General features: G+C 42.1%; 1 protein-coding gene across 10 annotated transcripts in view; it reads left to right on the forward strand.

Annotated features, from left to right (window-relative positions):
* Positions 1–24546, forward strand: part of RIN2 (Ras and Rab interactor 2) — a 227069-nt gene extending 202523 nt beyond the window's left edge. For all 10 annotated transcript variants that reach the window (XM_019653108.1, XM_019653105.1, XM_019653107.1 and 7 more), the window contains 4 exons: positions 12579–12884; positions 14696–14827; positions 19674–19837; positions 22691–24546. In XM_019653108.1, the coding sequence (XP_019508653.1) occupies positions 12579–12884; positions 14696–14827; positions 19674–19837; positions 22691–23014 (926 nt within the window). In that variant the 3' untranslated portion in view covers positions 23015–24546. The remainder of the gene's footprint in view (positions 1–12578; positions 12885–14695; positions 14828–19673; positions 19838–22690) is intronic.
* Positions 24547–25349: the final 803 nt, after the last annotated feature.

A 25349-nucleotide genomic window follows, 5' to 3' on the forward strand; every position in this document is an offset into this window, starting at 1 on the left:
CTCCAGAAAGATGCAGCTTTTAATTTAAAATCTAAGGTCATAAGGGGAGGGGAGCTGACAGCTATGGAGCCCCTAATTTGAGTCAGGCAGCCTGTACAAGTGATTTCAGTGAGTCCTGGCCTCACCCCTGAGAAGCAGGTATGGGCATCATCCCTGTGGGGGGAAGAAAGTCAGGGCTTTGCCAGGCAGAGCCATTTGTACCAAGACCACATCAGCTAGTAACCAGCAAGTGCAGCGTTTGAACTTCCTTTCGTTGGATTCAAAGCCTATGTTTTTCGAACTTCACCCCCCTGGTGCTGCCTGCATTCATATTTTCTTGTCAAAATTTAAAGGGAATGGAAAAAAATTGTTTCAATTATGTTGTACACTTAAAACTAATGTAATATATGACAATTACATCTCAATTAAAAATTAATTTAAGAAAAATGTTAAATTAAGAAAAGAAATTAAGAGGAACTAGAATAGTAGGTTCACCCTTTGGTGAGACAGCTCAGACTAAAGCTCTCTGTGGAGGTGTGGGTATGGCCAACCTAATTGTTGCCATGATTTTTTTATTGGTTTGTTTGGTTTGGTTTTTTTAAACTTTCACAGAAATACATGGTCTATATTTAGATTTCATTAAATTTATAGTTGAAAAGAAAGATTCACATACCCAAATGCCAAACCTACTTGAAAGTTTTCCAGTAACTGAATTGAGCTTCAGTTTTTAAATTTAAACTGAGAGACATTAAATAAAATTTAAAACTGAGTTTCTCCATTGCACTAGCTGGATTTCAAGTGCTCATTAGTCACTGTTGGCTCTCGTGTTGGACAGCACAGAACTAGAGGGAAAGGAAGGAAGGATGAGGGAAAGCAGGTGACACAAGCCCCAATATCAGGCATGTTTGCAGCAGAGATGAGGCTGAGTACTTCATCATATCTGTTGCTTCCCCAGTGAAACCATCATCCTATTTTGAAAGTACAGTGAATGTGCTAGGCTTTTGAAATTAAAAGGAAGGTGAACGAGAGCAGAGCTTAACCTGAGAAGCTCATCACAAACCCAACTGAAGGAAAAGAGGTGACCCTCATTATTAGAAAACAATCCCCTAAATGTGCAAGTTACTAGATTAGGACTGATAAGAAAATGGACTCAGTCTAGTTGTCAATTTTTACATATTTCTAAGAAAAGGGCTCACTAGTTTACTACAGACTTATTAATACAGTGACTCCTCTGAGCCTTGTAACCAAGTCAAGGCCGGCACATTTGTGTAGATGTTGTTCATGGTTTGCAAATGTAGGAATAAAGGCCAAGACGTATAAAATGACTTGCAGAGGGTTATGCTGCTGATAAGCAGGGGAGCCTGGATTCAAACCAGATCTTCTCTGTCTGTTTGCTCATTCCCACCATATCTCACTTCCTGGGAGGATGTAATTCCCTTTGAATGGATTCACTTTGAATGCCATTCCCAGAATCCCAAGCCTCAAATTTGTTCTGAACAGGTGTCTACTAACGCTCGTAAGGCTTCTCAAGAATGCCAGTTGGGGTTCTCTACTTTAAAAAAAAAGAAATTTGTTCCTATCCTCCTTTCCCACAACTTCTGAAGGAGATAGCTCTGAACTAGGAGGTTGGAATTTAAATGTAAAGCCTGGATTTATAGAATTTCCATCCTGAAATTAAGGAAGTTGAAGGAGGCATTTCACTGGTTTAACCATGTAGAATTAGCACCATCATTCATATGTGAAACACGAATGCATGTGTGTATGCATTTAGTATATGGAGATAGTGCCAGTCTGTCTTCTTCAGAGAGTGGCTCTTCAATTGCATAGAGAAAAGCCAATGAGAAAAACAATAGCTCTCACCCACTGCCAATTTACCCATACGCTCCTGTCACAACCCTTTAGATCAGCACTTTCTAGATGAGTATAAAATGATAATCTCAAAAATGAAAAACTGCCATTCTAAATGGTTGTGTCCTATCATGGAGAATTTTCAGTCTGTTTAGACTATTCTTTAAAGCACCTCCATCCCATACTGCCATTAGAGGTTTTAAAATAAATATTAATTGATTGATATCAGCATCACTCTCCTGGTTGGAGAATGAAGCCAATGAGGATAAGACATGGTGAGTTCCCATGTGAGCCAGCTCCAAAAGACAGTCCGAGGAATACAATCAATAATGTTGTAAGTATTTCTTAGGGGGCCAGATGGACCCATATCCTTTTGGGGAGTCCACTTCATAGTTGATGTAGAGGCCTGACCACCGCATTGTATTTCTGAAACTGATGTTGAATAATACTGTATGTCAACTATAATTATATATACATATAACCTCGGGACATGGAGTAGAGTGCGGGAACGGATTCAATGGAATTGTAATAGATAAGCATGATATTGGGGGTGGGAGGGCAATAGATGGGGGGAGGAGGGTTGTTACTTTGTGAGGGTGAAAAGGGTAACTATTGCATTGTTTTGTACACCTGAAACTAACAGTAAAAAAAAAAAATGTTGGTAATCCCAAATTTTCTATTTCATTCAAACTGCCCACCACAGACTATCAAAAACGATACAAAAAAGCCAACTATTCGTATTCATAAAAGTCAACAGTGAAAACTAACACAATACTGTTTTGCTTTCTTTAACTGTTGTACACTAAAATGTGTATTTTCTCCGAAGAGCATTTTAATTAATTGAAGAAAAAGTATCCTTAAACTCAACAATTCTCACATATTTCAAAGAGAACATCAATTTACATATACATGTGTTTTTTATTTGTTTGTTTGTTTTTTTCAATAGAGAAATACTGAAATGTGGCTAGAAACCAGACAGCATAGCATGAATAAGAAAGGGGGCTTGAAGCCATTCCCTCAGAGTGAAACAATGACAACTATTCTGCTTCAGATCACTTTTAAAAAATGAAGGTATAAGTCTGGCGCAAACTTCAATATCTAGGATGACTTGTTTTTAATTTTTAATTCACAGTTTGGTTTAAGCCCTTGAGTTATTTATCTGCCCTGTTTTAGATAAAGAGTCACCACTTTGCGAGATGTGATTAGAGAGATATATTGGTGCCAATATATGGAGATTAAAACCTTGAATCTGACTTCTGATCTAGTACATGTGACCATATCACCTAGAAGGAGCAAGCATCCTTGTGCTGTTAAGAGAAAGGAGGATTGACATGTTGCAACATAGAAAAAGAATGCCTCTATTATTTTTGAAAATTAGTTTAAATAGATAGAAGACCACAGAAAGAAGCACCTGTCTTTCCCATGGGGCATCATTTATTGTATTATTTTTACTTTAGGGCATCAAACTTGGGTTAATTATGTTATATCAACTAAAAGAAGTTTCACAATTCCAGTTGAGAATCTCTGCCAAGGGGTCCCTGATTCCATGATACTCTACACAAGGAAACTGTTAGCCCAATAGTTCAGAGAGTCCTTGCTAACAACATGGGGGTTGGGGGTGGCATCACAAAATAAGATATCTGTGCTAGAGTGTTTTCTGTCTGTAGACTCTTCCATCGCAAGAGAGAGAAAAGCATCTCCCTGGGCAGGATACATCAACAGGCAAAAGAGGAATTCACTTAGGAATTGAGAGCACGAGCCAAGGGACACTTGAAATGCTACATTGATTGAAATGGAAGCATGAGAATCTTTAAGACTTTGACATGTTTCTCAGTACTTTACTCATGCCAAAAGGATGGCTCTGATTGGCTGTCTTGGTGAGGCATGTACCTAGTGAAGGAGCCCTCACCGCCCAGGTGTCCCAACTACAGCCTTGCCTCACTCTACCCAGCCTCTCAACAGAGACCACATCGCGCAAGCAAAGCCCCCACTCTGTCACCTCAGATACAATGTCCATTGTGGAGGCTCTCCCTTATTGTCTGAGCCTAGAGGTTTCTTTTAGAAGCCAAAATTCACAGTCCTCCTCTTGTTGAGTCAAAGAGCATGTATTACATGCATACTGCGCTTTTAATAGAACTGAGTGAAAGCCCCCATAATCCCTCACCCATGTGTGGTTCTTGATAGTTTACGAAGCACTTTTATGCATAGAATCCCCTTAAATCTCCTTAATGCCTTAGGAGGCCCCATTTATTATCCTCACTTTTGTAGATGAGGAAACAAAAGCTTAGCGAGTTCAAGCCAGGATGCAACTAAGACTGAAATCGACTCATGTGGCAGTCTTTACCTACATCTCACGTGGCAGCTATACTGCCTTTCTTGTCTGTTTTATGAGGAGGGAGGATGACCAAAGAGGTGGAGTCACACCTAGAGGAGCTTGAGGTCCACATGCTTTATCATTGATGTTGTTACCCTAGCTCACCAACCCAACGTCAAGTTTGCCAGGTTTCTGCTTGGTAAAATTAAATGCCACCTCCCTTCCGTCCTCTGTTCCTCAGAAGCAAACAGCTAAGGATGTTTGCCACACTCAAAGGATGAGGATAGAGCTAAACTCTACATCCTGAGGCCAAGGGATCAACATAAATTATTTGGAATTCTTCTGTAAGGAGGATTGGTCTCTTCTCCCCTGTCTTTGTTTTTACTGGCCTTTTACTAGAAGGCACTGAAATCAGTCTGACAGATTCCATACATATAATATTACGTGAATATAGCCTATACTTTTGCATAATGGCCTTCCTTGAAGCACACTAAAATGAACAATAATATAAATGAATCACCACCCCAGTGCTTGTCATCTTTATTTTGGTGCCATCCCTGCTGGGCTTGTGGGATCTTCCTTTAATCATGTAAAGAAGTGTTCGTTATCATTTAGTATTTATAGGCGGAGGTATGCAATCCTGACTACTTAAAGCAAAGCCAGGTGTACGGCATCCCTTCAGGGCAACAGAGGACTCTGTGGGAATTGGGCTGGCTGCCCCACACCTGGGCAATGGCTTTGTCACCAGAGTCACACTTTCTGTATTTTGCAGGGGTAAAGAGAAGAAACGTAATTTTCACATAGCCTCCCAAAGGAAGGATTTGTAGGTCAATTCAACAGTCACTTTTGGAGCACATGCAATGTGTGGTCCTTCGTCACACACACACACCCCCCGCCCCCGGTTTGGTGTTCAGAGGACTTCCCCTCAAGGAGAGAGGTCTAATTCTCTAGAAGTCTGTGCCATGCATGGCAAAGGCAACCAAGAATGCTGGGTTCACAGGGAGAGGGGAGGAGCCTGTGTAGGGGGAAGGAAAGCAAGACCTCCTGGGCATCCACATCAGGAAAGGCAAGGAGTCCACCAGACACAGGGGCAGCGTGTGGAAAGGCGCAGAGACGGGGCCACAGTACTGATGGCTTTAGTGAGAACTTGGACTGTTTGTGGGGGATGCGCTGGGAAGAAAGACTGGAAGGCAAGGCCGGGACACATCCACAGGGGATGTCTGAGTTTTTAAGGTAGTGGGCAGCATTTTAGAAAGATCACCCCAGTGGAACTTTTTCACAATCTCTCTAGCTCAGATACCAATCAAATGAGACACTGGCCATAAACACCTGTGTATTAGTGTGGCAAGCCAGGATGCCAAAGGCCTGGAGTGGACAGACATGGAGCAGGGACCCAGGCCCTCCCCAGTTCGTAGAGCAAAAACAGTTAATGATGAACAGAACCCACCCTTCATCCCACATGCTTTCTCATGTGAAATGGGGGTGGGGTCGGGGGGCTGTCTCAATTCTCATCACTCTGAAAGATACACAGCTGCCCAGGACATTCGGCTCATCTGGGTTTTTGAGCTGTTAGGAACAGAATGAGGCTGTGATACAACATTGGGAGTTTCAGATAAAACAACCCAGAGGGCCACAATTCAGATCTTCTGTCTTTGTACTATGGATGGGAGGAGCTGAGGAACAGTAAGGAAACATGAGAGAGAGAAAGACGCACAGGAAACTAGGTGTCTTTATAATTAATTTATCAAAGCACTTTCAGTTCCCATTTCAAACAAAGCAAACCACAGTGAACACAGAAAAAAACAAAACAATGGTTAAACCTGGTGTCCCTTTCCAAAGACATGTACTACACATTCAAAAGGAACAGAGGGAATCAGTGGTCTTTGCCCGTTGAGTAGGTGTCAGGTTCATGTGTAGCGCTCACTGTGTGAGCTCGCCTCAACCCTCCCAACAATGCCATCAGGAACCTCTGAGTGATCCCATTCTACAGGTGAGGAATCTAAAGCCTGGAAAGGTCATCTTCTTCCCTCAAGGTCACAAACTAGAAAACCTCATTTGGACTTCACATCTCACCTGAGGGCCACTGGGACACCAGGTGGTCTGCTTTGTGAGTAGTTTGTACAGAGGGTTAGCAAAGCGCCGTTGTGGCTGCCTGGGTGTCACCTCTCAGCTGTGCTGAGATGGGATGGATCCATGTCTCAGCTGAATGGCAGGAGTATGTGGTGGTTCAGAGTAAGTGCTGAGGCTGGACTGCCGGGTTGGAAGTCCCAGCTTTGCTGCGTATGAGCTCTGTGTGCTTGGTCATGTGTCTTCACATCTCTGTGTCTCAGTTTCTTCACATGTAACACCGTTGTGCTGCTCCACTGACACTCACTTACCTGTTTGATTTCCAACTGCCAGTGCCTGCAAAATATTGCCTGATACTTTCGCGTGCCACCAGAGCCCTTCCCCAGGGTGGACGGAAATGCCCTCCCCAGCATTCGGGAGCAGCCCTCAAGCAGGGACTTAAGGGAGCAGGTGTATAGGCGCGCCAGCTACCTCCCCTCTGATGGGACAACTCTGGGGCATGCTCTACACTGTGACTTGCACTTGCCAGCAGGATTGAGCTCCAGCTGCCCCCAGTGATAACTGGCTTAATAAAGCATGCAATGTTGGCTGCCTTTCCTCTTGTCTCACTTCCCCAGTCCACAACCAGTGCTTCCTGGGCTCACCTCCTGAATGAGCTACTCACATTTAACTCCTTGTCTCAGGGTCGGCCTCTCAGAGAACCCAAACTAAGACAAATAGGGGTTGTGTATTCATCTCAGTGTCAATTCTAACCCCTAATCCAATTATACAGCCAAAGGAAAACACGTTAACACGTAAAACGGCTACCAACTCATTTTGCCCTTCTTGTACAGAGCGAGGCCCATCATGCTGTCTCCTGAGTTGTTTGCAGTAAGAACAACCACACTTGCATGTCTTCACCATCCCGGGAAGTCATTTGATTTCTAAGCCTCATACCCATGTGCAAAGTTAGGCTGGTACTGGTTCCTACTTCAGAGGGCTGGAGTGAGGGTTAGCATATAGTGAGATCATATATAGAGCCCCCTTAGAGTAGGAACTACATGAATAGATGCCCAATAAATGTTAATGATTATAACCTTTTAATTCACAATTTAAGTTCCCTATTAAAAAAGGCCCATCTCCATGTATAAAGAACCACTGTGTACAAATTGGCCAAGTGCTTCTGTAGATAATGTCAGTGGAATAAATATTTGACAGGCCGTAACTTGAGTCTATTACCTTGCCTTTATTACATGTAAAATTTGAATTACGTGACCAGTGATTTGGGTTTTATTTTGTATTTGCAGGGTTTGCCATTAATAATAATTAATGCCCCTCTTATGGAAACACTCCTATTTGTACCTCAACAAATGCAAATTTCCCTCTTGTTTGCCCCACAACCCTTTTGGTACACTTAGAAGTTGAGTTCCTTTTTCATTGATGGTACTATTTCTTAGTGTTTTAAATTGGAACATATCTTGCCTCATGAAGCTTTAAATTATTATTTTAAGTTTCTCCTCGATGAAGTGCTCTCGTCTAACATTCGTTTGGAATTGTGACACTGCCAACCCCGCTCCAGCTGTACCGGTCTTTCCAGTATGATTTTCTGTTGCACCTTGTAGTGAAATCTGCGTATCATCTTTCCCACCTAAAAATGTCTGAATGCTTACATGAATAAATTTTATAACACTAACAAAAACAAAAACAGGCCCATCTCTTCAAGAAGGTCATCAAACATGAGCTTCTTTTTCTATTATACTTTTGTTTTCTAATTATCAGAATGCTAGAACTCTAATAAACCAAGAGGCCATATAACATAACCTAACATTCCATCATAGTCAAATAATTTTAGGTTGCAACCTGTACCTTTTGAATATTATGTTGTTTAGACTCTGGGTTCTGTTATAATACCCTGGAGAATATTTACAATTATTTCATTTTGTTTTGCTAATTCTGTCTTGCCTTCCATGGGCAATGATTCCAATGGCAGTTCAGAAGTTCAAGGCAATGACAGTGAAAGAGTTGAAGTGACTTAGCCAAAGTCACTTAGAAAGATAGAGCCAGTCGAGCTGCCAGGTCTCATGCTCCTAGTGTTGTTTTTAAGACAGACTCCTTCTCTGGACTTCACCTTCACCTCTCGAGTTCTCACTTTCCCCTAGGTAGCATTAGGTAAACATGTCCCAGTCTTGTGATGGTTCCCTGCCTGATCTCTGGCCTTCTCTGGAACCTATGCTGTCAGTCAGACTGAAGCAACAAGGACAAGGCTTCCATCTTCCATTTCTAGTAGGGGAATGCTCACTCACAGTATGGGAGGGAAATACATCGAATGCTCCTTACAGACACCTACATCAGGTCCCATAAGGCGAGGAGCATCCAAGCAGCTGCCAGGGGCTTGAACATCTTCCTTAATGTATGAGCTTTGGGGACAGTTGATAGGATCTCTAAAAGTATTTTCAGAAAATTTGTTTCCAGTTTTGGTCATTCAGCTAACTTTTGATTTCTAAAATTCACAATATTGTAGCTCAAACAATTCTCTTGTTTGTTTGTGGATAAATACAATTAACATAACCAGGTTTCTCGCGATCAGATTCTGGCTCCCCCTCGTGATAGCTGTGTGGCACCTATCTCTTTGGGTTTCAGTTTCCTTATCTATAAAGTGAACCCCCATGGGATTTGTTTGAGGATTTGAAGAGTCATTGCATGTAAAGTGCCTAGAATCATGTCATTGTTCTAACAGTTTAAACTGTTTTGTTTTCTTGGGTTTAAAACAACAGACAGTAATTTATAAGAAATGTGACCAAGCTGTTCTTTTTTTCTTTTTTCTGAGCTCGTCCGCATTCTGATTTTCTGTTCCTTTCGTTTCCTCAGATCACCTTCCCCTTTTCCTGTTGAAGAAAACCAGCTAGGTACCAGGTTCCTTGGACTTTTTTTACTTCTTTTTAATATTCCCTGTGTTTATTAACGATTTGAAGAGGGAGGTTAGGAGTAAAGTCCTGAAAAACAATGCAAAGAGGCTAGTCTTTCTTATTTCTAAATCATGGCCTTTAAATATGTACTAAAAAAATTTTAACACTGGCAATTTTATTTTTCATTCTGGGTTTCAAGAGAACGGGCTCTTAGCCATGGGTCCTCGGTTGCAACCTTCCTAACGGGTTCCCACAGCCCCACTCATGCCCAGGGTGGCGTTTATAGAATGAGGGGTGAGGGACCTTCTCAGCCATTGGGATGAGTCTCCTGCCAGCCTTCCCCCAGCAGCAGCACAGGGCCTTCTAAAGACAATCTGTGTTAATGCTCTGGCCAGACATGTCCAGGTTCACTCCCAACTTAAAAGTTGCCCTTGGGGTTAAAGAGAAAATCCCAGGCTGGTCTTCAGTTGTTTTTTTGTTTGTTTGATTTATACATGGTTATTGGGGTTTAACTTACATCCATAGACAATGCAAATCTTAAGTGCTCAGGTCGACAAATTTTCACATGTGTGCACACACATGTAGCACCACCCAGATCCAGATATAGAACATCTCCGCCCCCTAGAGTGTCCCCCTACAGCCCCAGTTATTCCTAAGGGTAACTGCCATCCTGACTTCTGTCCTCATAGATTCGTTTGGCCTGCTTTTGAACTTTGTATATGTGAAATGCTAAAGGAGATCCTCTTTTATAAGTCTGGCCTCTTCCACGTGGCAAAGTATCTGTGAGATTCACCCAGTTGCATCTGAACAGCAGTGTGCTCCTTTTCATGGAATGAATCTTCCATTGTCTGAATTCCATTGTACAAATATATCCTCGTATTCATTCCATTGGGATGGGCCTTTGAGTTGTTTCCAGTTTGGGGCTATTATGAATAATGCTGCTATGAACATTCATTTACATTCCTAGTTAATGATTAACATGACTTTCACTCCTCTTGGTAACCTCATTCTTACAGAGTAGTGGTCATTTATAATCATGAATGTAGCTTTCAGAACCTTTGGATAGTGAGGAATAAACTGGTGAATATTTATAAAGCACCTTGAACTTGAGATCATTTACTTTGAAAAGAAGTAGGATGGGTTGTTTAAAATAGCTGTGCAGCCTCAAGCAAGCCATTAGACATCTCCAAGCCTCTGTTTCCTCATCTATAAAATGGCCATAATATCAGTATTGTGCAAAAATAATACAGATGTTGTAAGAAGTAGATGAGGTAATGAAATAAAGTACTTAGAGCCTAGTCCACTTGACCGCTCTATGTTAATTGCTATTATTGACAATTCATTGCAATGAAAAAAGGTGAAGTCTAGATACCATGAAGTTGCACAAGATTATTAACACCACATAACCAATGGAAACCAAGTAATTTGTTTTAATGCCAGATGTCAAGTGAGAATGTTCTGTTTTTCTTCTTACTTTATAACCTCTTTTGCTTCAACCTGAATTTCTATAGTTAAACAAAGCTCTATAGTTAAAGAGATCTCCTGGATAAGATATGGAGGAGGAGGAACAGAGAAAACCTTGGACTAGCAAAGCTGACCATTATGGGATCAGCATTAACTTCTGGCATCAATTTTAACTTTGGCTTATGGGAAAATTGTTTTTGGTGTTTGTGCATCTGGCTTAGATTTCTCTTTGTCCCTGACGTTCTCATAATAAGTGATAATTTGGATTCAGTGTGATCTGATGCAGTGTCAGGCATTCCAAAGGCCAGAGAGATAAATATGTCCAGTCTTATAAGTAAAAGGATCCATGGGCTTCCAAAATGAAATCACATTCAAGTGTCAGATATTAGGTGCAGTTGCTACCCAGGTATCTTTGATGAGAATGTGCAAATATTTGAGATTGGAAAGCTGATGTTGAAAAAGCAGAGAGTTTATTATTATATAAATCATCTTCGGTCTGGTTCTCCAGATCCATGGGCATGGTCATTTTACTGTCAGCCCAGAAAGCTACTCCATCGGGCAACCATTCAAAGAAAGAAGGAGAAAAAAATGCCTCCCACAGCTAAAAGTGTTTCCTAACTGTGAACAGAAACTCACTTCAAAAAATTTTACTTTTGATTTTGAAATTGTTTCAGGCTTACAGAAAAGGTGCAAAATAGTACAAAGAAATCATATCTGCCCTACACCCAGATTCCCTGAATATTAGCACTTTGCCACATTTGTTTCATTCTCCTCCTTCCTCTCTCTGTTTACACACACACACACACACACACACACACACACACACACACACACACTCTTCGTGTTTTTTTTAATTGGAGAATTGGAGAAGGGGACCAGCCAAGTTGTTGTTCTTCAATCTTAGTTTTGGAGGACGCCAGTCGCCATCTGGCTGCCCGTCGGCAGCTCATGGCCTCTAAGCTCAAGGTGCTGTGTTCAATCTTAATTGCGGGTGGACGTAGCCACCATCCCATGCGGGAGTCGAACCAGCAACCTTGTTGTTGAAAGCACACGCTCTATCCACTGAGCCATCCGGGTGGCAGCTCAGCTCAAGGTGCAGAGTTCAGTCTTAGTTGCGGACAGGGATAGCCCACCATCAAACAGGCAGCCTTGTTGTTAGGAACAGGTGCTCTCACCAGCTGAGCCAATCTGACACCTGTTGGCAGCTCAGCTCAGGTGCAGTGTCACTGGACCATGTGGGAATCTAACTGGCAGCCCTGTTGCTCAGAGCTTGCGCTCTTAAGCTAACTCTTAATTAACTGAGTTACTCGGCCGGCCCCACCCTCTTCTGTTTTGAACCATTTGAGAATTAGTTGTGTCCCTTTACCCCTAACTATTCAATGTTTATTTCCTAAACACAGGGACATTCTGTTACAAAACTATAGTAAAATTAACACTGATTCATTGTTAACACTATTATTACCTAATCTGCAGACTTTATTCAAATCGCATCTAATGTCCTATTGATGTCCTTTATGGAAAATGAAATAAAGAATTTTTGGTCCAGAATCCGATCTAAGATAACATGTGTATTTAGTTTAATTTATTTCCTCAGAAAACATTTTCAGGGATCTTGAACCCTCACTATTAGAAAATCCTTCCTTTAAAATAACATTTGCTTACCTGTCAACTCGATGATCAGCGGAGGGACTAGGTCAAAAGAATGTCTTCTGGAATATTTACCTATGCTTAGGGAGGAGGGGGTGTAAAAATAGTTAAAATAAATACATTTAATTGCATTGATTGTATGCAAAAGAAACTAAGTATACATTAGGAAAGATTCCATTTTCCTGGCTTTCCAGAAGAAAATGTTGGAGTGTGGGTGATAGTCTGCTAAGTTTTGTTGGGTAGGTGGGTGTGAAGTTATAACTTGTCTGCTCTATACCCAATGCATAGAGTTGCAGGGGTCCATTCTGGGAAAGCAGACATGCGTTTCTTCTTTCTTCAGACAATAGTCACAATACCTGCACTTTCTTTGGCAGATGTGGTGTTGGAAAAAGCCATGCACAAGTGCATCTTGAAGCCCCTGAAGGGACACGTGGAGGCCATGCTGAAAGACTTCCACGTGGCTGATGGCTCATGGAAACAACTCAAGGAGAACCTGCAGCTCGTGCGGCAGAGGAATCCACAGGAGCTGGGGGTCTTCGCCCCAACCCCTGATTTTGTGGATGTGGAGAAAATTAAAGTCAAATTCATGACTATGCAGAAGATGTATTCACCTGAAAAGAAAGTCATGCTGCTGTTGAGGGTCTGCAAGCTTATTTACACTGTCATGGAGAACAACTCAGGTGAGGCTGTCCAAAGTCCAGGCCCTTGGCCACTTCCCACCAGGGCCCGTGATGTGGCCAGTGACTGGATCAGGGACACATCAGGTTTTCTGATTCCCAATTTCTCTTCCATTCAATCACTTGATTTCACAAAGTGGCTCACAAAAATACAAGTGTTACTCTGGTGTCTGGCAAATTAGTCACATGCAACAGATAAACCATACCAAAAAAGTAAGCGGATGAGGGCAACAAGATTTTTGTACAATGCCAATTTATTAAAGATTTAGTTCAGAGTAGTGGATACAAATTCAGTCTCTGAAGTTTGAGTTCAAATCCTAGCTCTGCGAATGAGTTAAATTAATTGGGACTTTAGCCACATTACTCAACCTTCTGAGATATGATGTCTGCACCTGTTATTGGATATGCCCCTATCCTTCATAAGAAGTGTATTAGATGGAACAAGGCATGCATAGCCCCAAGTGCAGTGGAAATATTAGTGATAATCATTACTACACTTTGGCCAATGAGGGTTTGTGTCAATGATCAGAAATGTGGAATATTCAATAATGATGCAGTTTCATTACAATCATTTCATTGGCTTTGCCTTCTTTGCTAGAAGTTGAAGCAGTGTAATTGGAATTCATAAAAGAGTTACAAAGTTGGGAAGTAAGCTCTCAGATTTCCCTTGTGCTGCTTCTTATAGATAATAACCTAATCATGACTCATGGGTAGTGTTTGGGCTCTGCATTTTTCCAGGTCTTGAGGGAGCCTGTTATAATTCTGTGGATGACTACCACCTTCTCCTCTGAATGCAACTGCTTCATGGAGAAGTAACAGAGAGAAAACAGAGGCTCTATTAACACCACTTGAGTAGATAGAAATATGTGTGCATTTGCAAATTGTTGAGGAAAGACATTAACATGTGAGCTCTTGGCCTAGTAATGATAGCATGTGAACATCTCTGAAATTTGCCAGAATATTTCACATACATAGAGAAAACGTACTTTCATAGTTCCGGAAATAATTTGTAAAAGATGCCGAAAGATGTCTGCCAAGGATTACGTTCTTCTGTAGCACAGCTTCTCCACTTCAGCACTAATGACATCCTCACTGGATAATTCTTTATTGTGGGGGCTGTCTGCTTCTTCTAGGAAGCTCATCAGCATCCCAGATGCCATTTGCACCCCCACCCTCCAGTTCTGACAATGAAAAATATCTCTAGATAATGCCAAATACTCCCTCACTTGAGAATCACCACTGTAGTAAAAAATAGCAATAAGGACTAAAATTTTTTTGCCATATATTAATCATGTGTTATCTATTCAACACATGCTAAATTAGCACATTTAAATAAATTAACTGTGGGCTCATGTTGAATAGAGAACAGTGTTTATTCCTGGTTTGAGTTTGGTCCTATCATTATGTTTGTGATTAATTTTCAAAGAAAATAATATGAAACAAAATACAAAGTGTTAATATAATAAGTAGATACTTTATAAATATTTTATAATATTACTTGCTAAAAGTTAAACTATTTAAAAGTACTGTGTTCTATTGTATAATGATGTAACTCATAATAATGGCAAAATTCTTTCCTGTGTTCATTAATTCCTAGATGCTCATTCTGAAATTGTGAGTTAGGGCTGGTCTGAGACATGAGCAACAGGGCGGGTCATGGGCTATACAAGATTCCAGAAACACCCACCTCTGTTTATAAATAACACATTTCCCCAGGATGACTCCTCGCTATCTAACAAAAGCAGCAAGGAGGATATGAAAGAAAGAAACACTGCTAAAAATATTCCCATCTTCGCCTTTCGTCCTAATCCCAGGGAGGATGTATGGCGCTGACGACTTTCTGCCAGTCCTGACCTATGTCATAGCTCAGTGTGACATGCTGGAACTGGACACGGAAATCGAGTACATGATGGAGCTCTTAGACCCTTCACTGTTACACGGAGAAGGTAACATGTTCTTGAGAAAGAGGGAGGAACTGGGTGCTTTGGGAAAGCTTTGTTTTCATTTTTGTTATTGAGGTGAAGTTAACATAACATAAAATTAAGCATTTTAGTGGCATTTAGTACATTCACAATGTGCAATCTACTACCACCTCTATCTAACTTCAAAAGTATACCTCAAAATAAAACCCCATACCCATTAAACAGCTATGTGGGTGCTTTTTTGAAATATTAAGGGTTAATTCTAGGTTTTTTTTAAAGATTTTTTTTTATTGGGGAATTGGGGGAAGTGAACAGACAAGTTGCTGTCCTTTTGTTCTTCAGTCTAGTTGTGGAGGATGTTGCTTCACCGGCCCAAGTTGGCACCATCATTGCGTTCTTCCCGGGCGAGGCAGATCAGTCGCCGGCTTCTGGTCGGCTGCTCACAGCGGCTGCTGGCTGCTCACGCTGGCTGCTGGCTACACACAGTTGCCCACGGCAACCCACTGCAGCAGGGGCTGCAGCCTATGCCGTCTTCTGGGACTCACAGCAGCCCAGCTCCAGGTCGAGCTGTTGTTCAGCATTTTAGCTGTGGAGGGCAGTGTCACTGGCCCTCATATGTGGGATCCGAACCAGGGCCCTCTGGTGTCCCAAGCCAGCTCTTAACCAACGTGCCACTTGGCCTGCCCATAATTCTAGTTTTAATTTAAAAGAATGTGCTGAATTTTTTCTGACTTCAAAAATAATAAATATTCATCATAGAATATTTGGAAAAGTAAAAAAAACACACACACAAAAAAATGTAACCGTGCCATAATTATACTTTGCTGAGATTGGTTAATTGCAATAGAAAATGTCATTCAATAGAATAAATGCTATTTTTAAAAGAAATGCTTTCTTTGATTCCAAGAGGAAGTTGTAAACTTTTGTTCAAGAGTATTTCCACTGTCAGAAGAATATCCTGCTGTTATATCAGTGAAACACATGAAGGCCTATCTTTTGTTTCCATCTTTTTTTTTTTTTCTTAATTTTTGTTTTCAAGATGAAAACAGCATTGATTTTTTTTTTCTATTTAAAAAATAGTGTCTGCTCATTGTAAAAACACAGGGAGTAAAAGCTGTGCTGTTTGCTTTTAATTTATCTTGGCAGTTTAGTTTCCTTCTTGTGTCTGCCTGACCCCAACATGTTTTAGCAGAAATTCTTTCTCTTTACATTTCAGTTAGGTATTTTATCATGGAAATAATTTGGTTGTTTGTCACCATGGTGCAGAGTCTTGAAAAGCAGAAATAACTGAGACTCTTATGTGAGCTTGTCTTTTTAAAGAACAAATCAGGGCCTGTGCATTCTGAATCCTGTTAATCCATTTTCACGTGTCCCTGTAAGAGCCCAGATAGACCCTGAGTGCTGAATTTTTGCATAGACTTTTTTGCTTTTCTCCACCGAGTTTTAGTCCGCTGCTAGGATTCCCCAGAGAATGCATCGTATTGGGATTTTCCCTATAGGGAACTTAAATGCAGTATCACCCCCAGAACATGCCCCTTGATCCCCTAAGTCCTCAGTGTTTGGCTTTCTTTTCAGAGGGTCTGTCCTCCCAGTAGCCCCTGAGGTCCTCACTTGCCATCCCTCTAAGGTTAATGCTGACTCAGGATTAGTTTTGGAGATCTTTTCATCCTGTCCCCACACCTCAGACAGATATGAATGAGCCCCTTCCATCCATTTCCCCTCTTCTCCGCTTAGCTCCATTATTATTATTATTATTATTATTATTATTATTATTATTATTATTTACAACATGAGCCACCAAGGCCCTGCCTGGAACTTTCCTCACCGACTCTGCCCTGGGCTTTGATAGGAGAGGGGAAAGGCATGTGCTTTTGTCCAGGGACCAGGAGAAGCATACATTAGTCTCGAGGCCATCATTATTTCATTTTGCATCATTATTACATATGCATCATTTTTATAATTTTGTATGCATCTGGGCTAGGGTTCTTTTGAGCTTCAATCATGTTTAATTTTAGTAATAAGTATGCCCCAGATTCTTGGTGCTTTAGAGAAAGGACATGTCAGTTTCACTCAGAATATTACCCTTCCATTGCTGACAGTGTGTACTTAGGACAAACATATGTTTACATCTTGTGGCCCAAGGATCTAGACAGCCACTTCCTACCACCTTTACCAGACTTTCCCCAGAGCAAGACACTGCCTGGACACTGAGTTGATGACAGATGGGCAGGTGGCTATCGTCACCTCCAGGAATCACACTTGAGAGAAAGACAGACTCAGCTAGTGAACGTAGAGAGCAGCCTTTGAGCTCCTGCTTAAACTAGAGCCTGCTTCCACTTAACTGTGTCTCGGGCTTCTTGGTAGCCTTCCTTGGGAGAGCAGGGCAGCCCAGTCAGGTTGGCTGTGGTTAAAGATCAGGCCTGTACTTCAGTGAGCTGAAGCTATGCAGACAGGGAGGAAGCAGCAGAACAGAAAGCTATATCACCGACTCAGCCCTACGTGGCTTTCCCAAGGCCCTCTTTGGTTTGTGGGGCAGCAGCCCACATCTCTTTTCTGCTGTTTAAGCAGGTAATTTCATTATGGAAAAGGCATCATAGAACCTCTTTTAAGTGCACAGCTCTTGTGGTAGGGTTATAGTTTTGCTGAAATTTAAACCTTCCTATAATTGCATCCACATGTTTCAAAGTGTGGTCTATTTTGTGCTTCCAGCATTTTGAGTTTCCTCCTTAGTGGCCTGAACAGATCAGAACTATGGAGTCTAAAATTTAATGTCCACAGGAAACACCCTCCCTCCCAAACTCAATTGTAACAGTCTATCTAAGTCCCAGCTCTAATACTGACACCTCTTTCTTGAATACTTAAGTTCATATTGATTTCTCCTGAAATCCTGTGTAGCATTTAAATGTACTACTGAGTTTCACACTCAGTCACATACTGATCTGTTCATGGGGCAAATCAGTGGCTCAAAATTCTGTACTAACTTGTGGGGGCTGCCATAGGGAACTTACACCCAGCTGGTGGAGCTGTTAAACTATTCACATAACTCTAATCAAAAAGCCTGGCATGTGCTGTGTGCATGGGAAGTGTATTGCTCAGAGTGGCCTAGATGACGTTGCCATAAAAAAAAAAAAAAACCCAAATCTCTGTCAGTGACCTGAAAACCACAAATCTCTGACAGTGACCTGAAAACCACATTAAAAGACATGTAACTTTCTTAAGTTACATGTCTTAAGTTACCGGTACATGTTAAGTTAATTCGCAGGGGTCTCTGCTCAGGTCTCAGGTGGTAGACCAGTTGCCATCTTGAATGTTGTCACTTGTCAACCAGAGAGAGTTCTTCAGAGCCTTTCATTAGCAGCTAAAGACTTTGGCCATGAAAGTGATACTTCTGCACAAAACTCATTTAACTACAACTAATTTCTGGTCCCTGCATGAATAACCCCCTAGTGTCCGTTTTCTTTAACAAATTTATAAACTTCTGTAGAGCGGGGACTCTGGTTCTACTTCTTACAAACCCACCCTCTGCTCTGTACCTGTCTTGGGCTCACGGTAGAGATTCAATGGGTATTTTGACAAAGAATGTCTCTTAATTTAAAATGTGCTGTGCCGAATTAGGGAATTTTTTTTTTAAAAAAATAGTATTTATTTGTAATGTAATAATATCCAACAGTGGAGAGAAAAAAAAAATACACTTCTGCTCTGAATTCGCTCACTGGCCGCCTTGGCTCGCTGGGCCTCCTCCACCGAGCCCGCAAAGCTTCAGGTCAGCCCAGCCAACACCGCCGGCCCCCACTCGGGACAGCGATCCTTCGGCCTCGGCAGCGACCCTAAGGGCTTCCTGATGCTGGGGACCCTGAGAGGAAGGAGAGCAGTTCCTGGCCCTCCTCAAATTGGGGTCGTAGCCAGCCCCACAGCCCCACTACCCGTCCACCCGGCTGCTCCCTTTCCTAACTCTGCCACTTCCCCTCTTCCGGGAACCGGCGCTTTTCCCGAATTAGGGAATTTTTAATAAACATTCTGGGCGCCACCTAGTGGTTCTATAGCACTGTGCTTGCAAACTCCCCGGAAGACACGAAATTTCGGTCAGTTTAGGACAAAACTATGAACACATTTCTATGTATCTCACGATGTTGTAGTCTTTTAACACTCCCCCAGACATAAGAAATCATTCCTAAATGCACCATCAAAGGGACATTACTTGCTTTTCCTTGTAATTTTTTTTTCCTAAATGTGTTACATTAGTCCCCAAATAAGGGTAAGAAAGGGAATTGGGAGGGAGAAGTTATTTTGAAGAACCCATATTATCATGAAGACACTTGTATATTGTGCAACTCTTTCAAAGCATATACTTTACTTAGCATTTAGAAAAGATTAATTCCTAAAACAACAGCTCCAAAGAAAATATTGCCAGGAGATATGTGGACTCCTATTGCTAAAGTAAATGATTCTGGCCTCAGAACAGTCTACCCCACCACCCTCACAGGACTCCCCACCTCTGTCAGGCCTCAACAAAAAGGCCTGAGCTTTTCTGGCAAAACACTGTCACAATTGCACTGAAATAATTTAGAGATTTTGTATGTCTCGCCCATTGGAATGGGAATCCTATCAGTGAAAATAGGGCATTGTCAGCCAGGCCTGCTGGTGTGCTGGCCCAGGCCCAGGACACCCAGGACATCCATGGGGATGAAAGCATGAATGGACAGATGGAGGCTTGAAGGATGTGTTCTTGGACGTGTGCTTCAGTGGTCCCACAGGAAATGTGGAGGAAATGGAGAATACACAAAGAATAGCTTCTAACTCTGTTGTCGCCTAACTCATCACCAGAGTATGAAACTCTTGAAGACTCCCTCATTCTTTCTGTCCTTTCTAGGAGGTTATTACTTGACAAGCGCCTATGGGGCACTTTCTCTGATAAAGAATTTCCAAGAAGAGCAAGCTGCGAGACTGCTCAGCTCAGAGACCAGAGACACCCTGAGGCAGTGGCACAAACGGAGAACCACCAACAGGACCATCCCCTCAGTGGATGACTTTCAGGTATGTGGCCTGCATTGTTGATGAGTGTGTGTGGGGGTGGGGTGGGGGGGGAGGCGGGGAGGCGTGCTGCTTCCTTTGTCCTCCAGGAAGGCAGAGCTGGCTCACAGGGCACCCGAGGTCCCTCCTTTGTTGAATCATCTGGCGGAAGAGATATTTTAAACCACCCTCTGACTTTGTTGTTTCACTTCTCTGTTTTGCCTATATTAAAAAAATATAAGTGAGTTTGACTCAAGTTTTGCTGCCCTTAAGAAAACAAAGTCAAATTAAGGCGGGATTTCTCCCAGAACATTCAGCATGGGTGCTGAGCACCTGAGCAGAGAGGAAGTCAGGGGGAAGCTCTTGGCACAGGCAGTGGGTGTTTTATTTCATCAGGAGACTGAGTGGAAGCAGCAATGTTAGGCACTGCAGTGGACCTGGTCTCTGAGAACGGGGAGAGGCGCAGTGATGTCTTTCCTTCTCCCCTTCCCTTCTCTCTCACTATCCTCCCGAAACAGAAGACCCCAGAATCTCATCAGCAACATCAGCTCTGGCAGCTGGTCAGGGCCAGGGTTTAAGAGTGAGCCTCCGAGCCAAGTCCTGCCTGAATCCCCTTCAGGAATTTTCCATGACCATAAGCTGGTGCCTGGGAATGTGGGATTCCCAAAGAGCGGTTTCTTCCAGAGGAGAGGCAGATTAGGAATATGGAAATCTTTACCCAACACAACAACCCCTGATTTGCTCATAGTCTATGAAATTATGAGCAACTCCGCAAATGCCTTTGAATAATATTTTGAAAGCTTCAAATCAAATTATAAAACCGAACTGCATTATGTTTTTATGTGCCATGTGGTGAATTTCCAAGCAGTACAGATTTGTCCAGATTCAACTTTCTTGCCTTTTCTGCCTCTCAGTGCTCTGAAAATACTCAAAAGGTACATTTGGTTCTAACGTACATTTGGAAAGGCAAAATTAACAAGTTCTTTTCTAAGATAGCAGTAGTCTCAGAAATTCCTCCTCAGGTACATCAACCTAAAAAGCGAGAACGCATACTGTGTGCTCCCCTGCCCCCTTGGGCTGATGAAGAGTTGTCCATGTGTTAAGTGATTTTGCATACGCAGGCCCTTGGAATACCATGATTGCCTGTCCCAAGAGGGGACTCCGAAGGTTATACACTCTCTGAGGTGAAGAACAGAGGAAATGAGAAAACTCATTGTCCATCTCCCTACTTGCCACCAGCCCATTTGTCCTGTTTCCTCTCTCCATATGGAGCTTCTAGCCTAAAGACCCCCAGATGCCAGTGTCCCTTCCTTCTTCATATCCCTACCCACTTGGCCTTCCTCACCCAGGAGATACACACCTTAGAATATAACCCAAGAGGGGAATTGTCAACATTCAGTTTGGTTGTAAACACAAAAACTCAGACACAAATTCTACTTGGAACTCCTAAATCAAGGGTCACAGATGCTCACACACATCTCCTCTCATTGGAAAGGCATCACACCACAGTGGTGAAGATGCTTGAATGCTGGGTCTCCAACTCACTAGCTATGTGGCTTTGAGTGAATTGCTTAGCCTCTCTGTGCTCAGTTTCTTCACTCGTCAAATGCAAAAAAAAAATGTAGACTTCTTTCACAAAGTTCTCTTCAGGAGTCAATGAGTAAATGCATACCAATTGTGTGAGCCGGGTTGGGATGAGAGGGGGAGTTGGGATGGGAGAGGGGGCGTTGGTAAAATGGAGCATGTGTTCGCTAAGGCATTCTAATTCAAGCATGTCAGAGTTACCTTCCCAGTGAAGAGTGCACTGTTTTTCCCTTTCTTTGATGGAGCGTTCCCTTCCATCATTTCAGTAAACTTTCATGGTGACCATGTGGGACCCTGGATAGAGAGCACCACTTCTCTTCACCCCTGAGTAGAGTTGCCAGATTTAGAAAAGAAGAATGTATTTGTTTTATGTAAGAAAATCAAATTTAACTGGGTGTTCTCTATTTTATCTGGTAACCACGCTCTTAAGGAAGAGAAAACTGAAGAAGTTATCTGGGGTCACAGAATCTCCAAGAGCCTGGGATGAGTGTAGGATTCTTTTTACCTCCTCTGGGCTTGGTTTGTGAAATCACAGGCTTACTGTATTTCCTGATGGCATATACCTGGCGCGGCTGATAGTGCCAAGCCTGCAGACATCATCCTTTTACTTCCTTTCAACACCACTTTGCACTTAATCAGCTCCATCTCCAAAGCCTTTGGGCAGAATCAACATTTTTGCCCTGCCAACTTTTTCTGCATTGCACTTGGAGCTACTTAGAGCCTTATATTAGGTTGAACCAAATGAAATTGCCATTAGAGTTGGTGAAAAGTGGTCAAATATTGGCAGTATCTTGTGGTCCCACCTAACATTATTACCCTTGCTTACATTTCATGAAAAGTAGTCCAGAGTGAGTACAATGTTTGCTCTTGTGTCTACATATTTTAAATGTCTCTATCTGCTGACTCTTGGTTCAAGCTCTTATCTATTTGGTTTGTTTTTCAAGCTGAAAATAAAGTGAGCATCAGTTTTGGTTCACACACTTCACCAGGATTTCTTAACCAGGGTTTATGATGGACACGAAAAAAATCAGAATAGGGATGAATGGACTTCTGCTCCTTATATTTGCAGTGAATTAAAATACAGCCCCTCAGCACATGTGGTTGCTCTCTCCACTGCCCAAATTCCAATCAGCCTGTTTCCTTGCACTTGAAGGCCTTGTGTCCCGACATGAGACATCCTGACAAGCCAGAACTTTGGAGGGCGACCTCTCGTACCTCTCACCCTGCTCATCTAGTGCTCCATCTCGCTGGCTTTTCTCACTTTGTTCCTGGCATCTCTCTTTCCACCTGCAGAATTACCTCCGAGTTGCATTCCAGGAGGTCAACAGTGGCTGCACGGGGAAGACCCTCCTTGTGAGACCTTATGTCACCACCGAGGATGTGTGTCAGCTCTGTGCGGAGAAGTTTAAGGTGGGGGACCCTGAGGAGTACAGTCTCTTCCTCTTTGTTGATGAAACGTGGCAGCAGTTGGCAGAGGACACTTACCCTCAAAAAATCAAAGCTGAGTTGCACAGCCGGCCACAACCCCACATCTTCCACTTTGTCTACAAGCGCATCAAGAATGATCCTTACGGCATCATTTTCCAGAATGGGGAAGAAGATCTCACCACCTCGTAGAGACACACAGGACTGTGAAGTGGTGCCTTCAAAGGGGGGTTAGGAACTTGCCTTGTGGCTTCCATGTGCTTGTGCTTGAAAGGCAGTCACCTCCTTGGGGACCCCTCAGTTCAGTGACTAAGCCATCCACAGGCCAACTTGGCCGAGGGCATCTTTAGCCACATTGCCCTGAGGTTCGTGAAACAGTAGGATTCTCCTTCAGAGATGGAGAATTGCATTTGATGGTTCAAGTGTCCGAGAATGCTTGCTACCTATCGCAGCCAGGTTCTAGGTGGGCTCACATGTATGTACATGTACCAAATAAACATCTAAGGCACAAGCTCTTCTATTGAATTCAACAGCAGGCGTTTGACAAGACTGGCCGATGCAGTGCGTCAGGTACTTCTCAGTTCTGTGGATGGCTCCATCCTTTCATTCCTTTCTTTTCCCTTTTCTTCCTTTCCCTTTTCTTATCTTCCTTTCTTTTTTTTTTTTTTTATAAAGAGCCTTTGTTTTTGTATATTTCATAGAAATTTTTATAGCAGTTGCAGGTAAACTGTCAGGATTGGTTTTTAAAATATTTTTGTAACTTTAAAATATTCTATAATTATGCATGTGATTTTAACATTTAATATTCATAAAGAAATCTCTTGCTGGATTTGAGAGTATTGCATTTTAAAAGTCTCTCTTCTGTAACTGGATGTTTCAGCAACTTTGTGAGGAGAGACTGCTGGATTTCTTAAATTGATGTATTACTGACACTGGCCACAGAATGCCTTTGAAAATCTGATGTACTGTTACCTTGTTGACGCTCAGTTGTATTGTGCTGTTATGTGTTTTAACCAAGTGATGCTGAGGACCAGGAAAGAAATGAATGTAGAGAGAGGTCGAGAGAGAAATACAGACTCTAACGAAGAACTAAGGAGTGTAGTCTGCTGGTTCAGGCTCCTCCAAGGAAGTGGGAAAAGGAGATGGAAGAAACCATCTATGCTAAGAATACTGTAAATATGCAATGAGATTTGGCAAAATCTACCCCATGTTATTTGCTTTTGGAAACAATTTTGAAAAAAACAAAGAAAAAAAAATAAGGATGAAACTTTTATTTTCCTTTCCCACGTAAGTCAAAACCAACAGCATCAAATTATTTGGGGCAGAAATTAAGTAATATGTAATATGACTTTCCCTGAGTTAAATAAGATGCTGTTTGGCAAAAAGTTTGCACCAAAAAGTCCATCTGCATTATAAGAATGTTTGGTGAAGTTAAATTTATGTTTTGTGAAACCTGTTTGGGAGTGCACAAAGTGTGAGGATCTTGTATCAATGTAACACAGGTAGTTACAAAAACATGTTATTGTACTGTGTAAAGATGCCTAGTCATCTGATTTGGTTGGCTTTGTACCTTGTTCCTTTGTTAACTTTTGTGATCCATCTAGAACCCTCAGCACATACCGTGTTGTACTTCCTTTTGTAAATGATTTTTAAATGGAATTTTGCACATAATACATTGTAATGCTGTACGATAATTGTGTGTGAAAATAATTTTTGAAATAGTCTTCAGCTGTCTTTTTTCTTTGAGAAGCAGAATATAATTGTGCACCACACAATGTGATGTAAATCTGAAATCCAAGCCAGTTTTGTGGTTAATCTGTAGAGAGGAAACGGAAAAGTTTACATTTTTTCAGCAGTTCATGTAGTGATAGGAAGCAAAAATCAAGGAGCTAAAGGAAAAGCTAGTGTTCTAACATGAAACGATTTCCAGTGTTACCTAGGACAGTACTTGGCTCAGTTGAACCTAGAGAAAATTACAGCTCGTCAGAAGGGCCCTGCAGACAACCTGCCCCATTCTTATACAACCTCAGAAGTTGCCCTGGCTGAGAGTTCAGTGCTCTTTCAAAATCAGCAGGGCAGAAGCTAGATCTTCTCTGCGCCCACATTCCTGGTGGTAGAAGCTGTGCCTGGCAGATAACAAACGCTTGATAAGCCCCATTGTCTGAACGAACTTTCTAACTAATCAGTAGGATGGATCCTGCGATATCAGAAAGACAGCTGAACAGACCACCTGCTTTTTATATTTACAATGCATTAAAAATCACAACCAATCCACATGGCTGTCATCTCCACTCTCCAGATTAAGGTCATCATGCCCTCCTTGTCCTCAGAAATCAGCCCTGTGCTGATTTAAAGCGGGTCTCAAGGGGAGACAGCCTCAGCAACCTTCAGCGAGACGACTGTCAGATCAAAATAGAAATAGTGTGAGCAGAAGAAAACATCACAAGATAGCCCCTGGTTTTGTCATTGGGCAATGTTTCCCTGCTAAGTTTACAACATAACATGTGTCTTCACTTTTTTCCCCCAA

This window comes from Hipposideros armiger, unplaced genomic scaffold (genome assembly GCF_001890085.2).
Source record: "Hipposideros armiger isolate ML-2016 unplaced genomic scaffold, ASM189008v1 scaffold_195, whole genome shotgun sequence".
In the NCBI taxonomy this organism is placed as follows: Eukaryota; Metazoa; Chordata; class Mammalia; order Chiroptera; family Hipposideridae; genus Hipposideros; species Hipposideros armiger.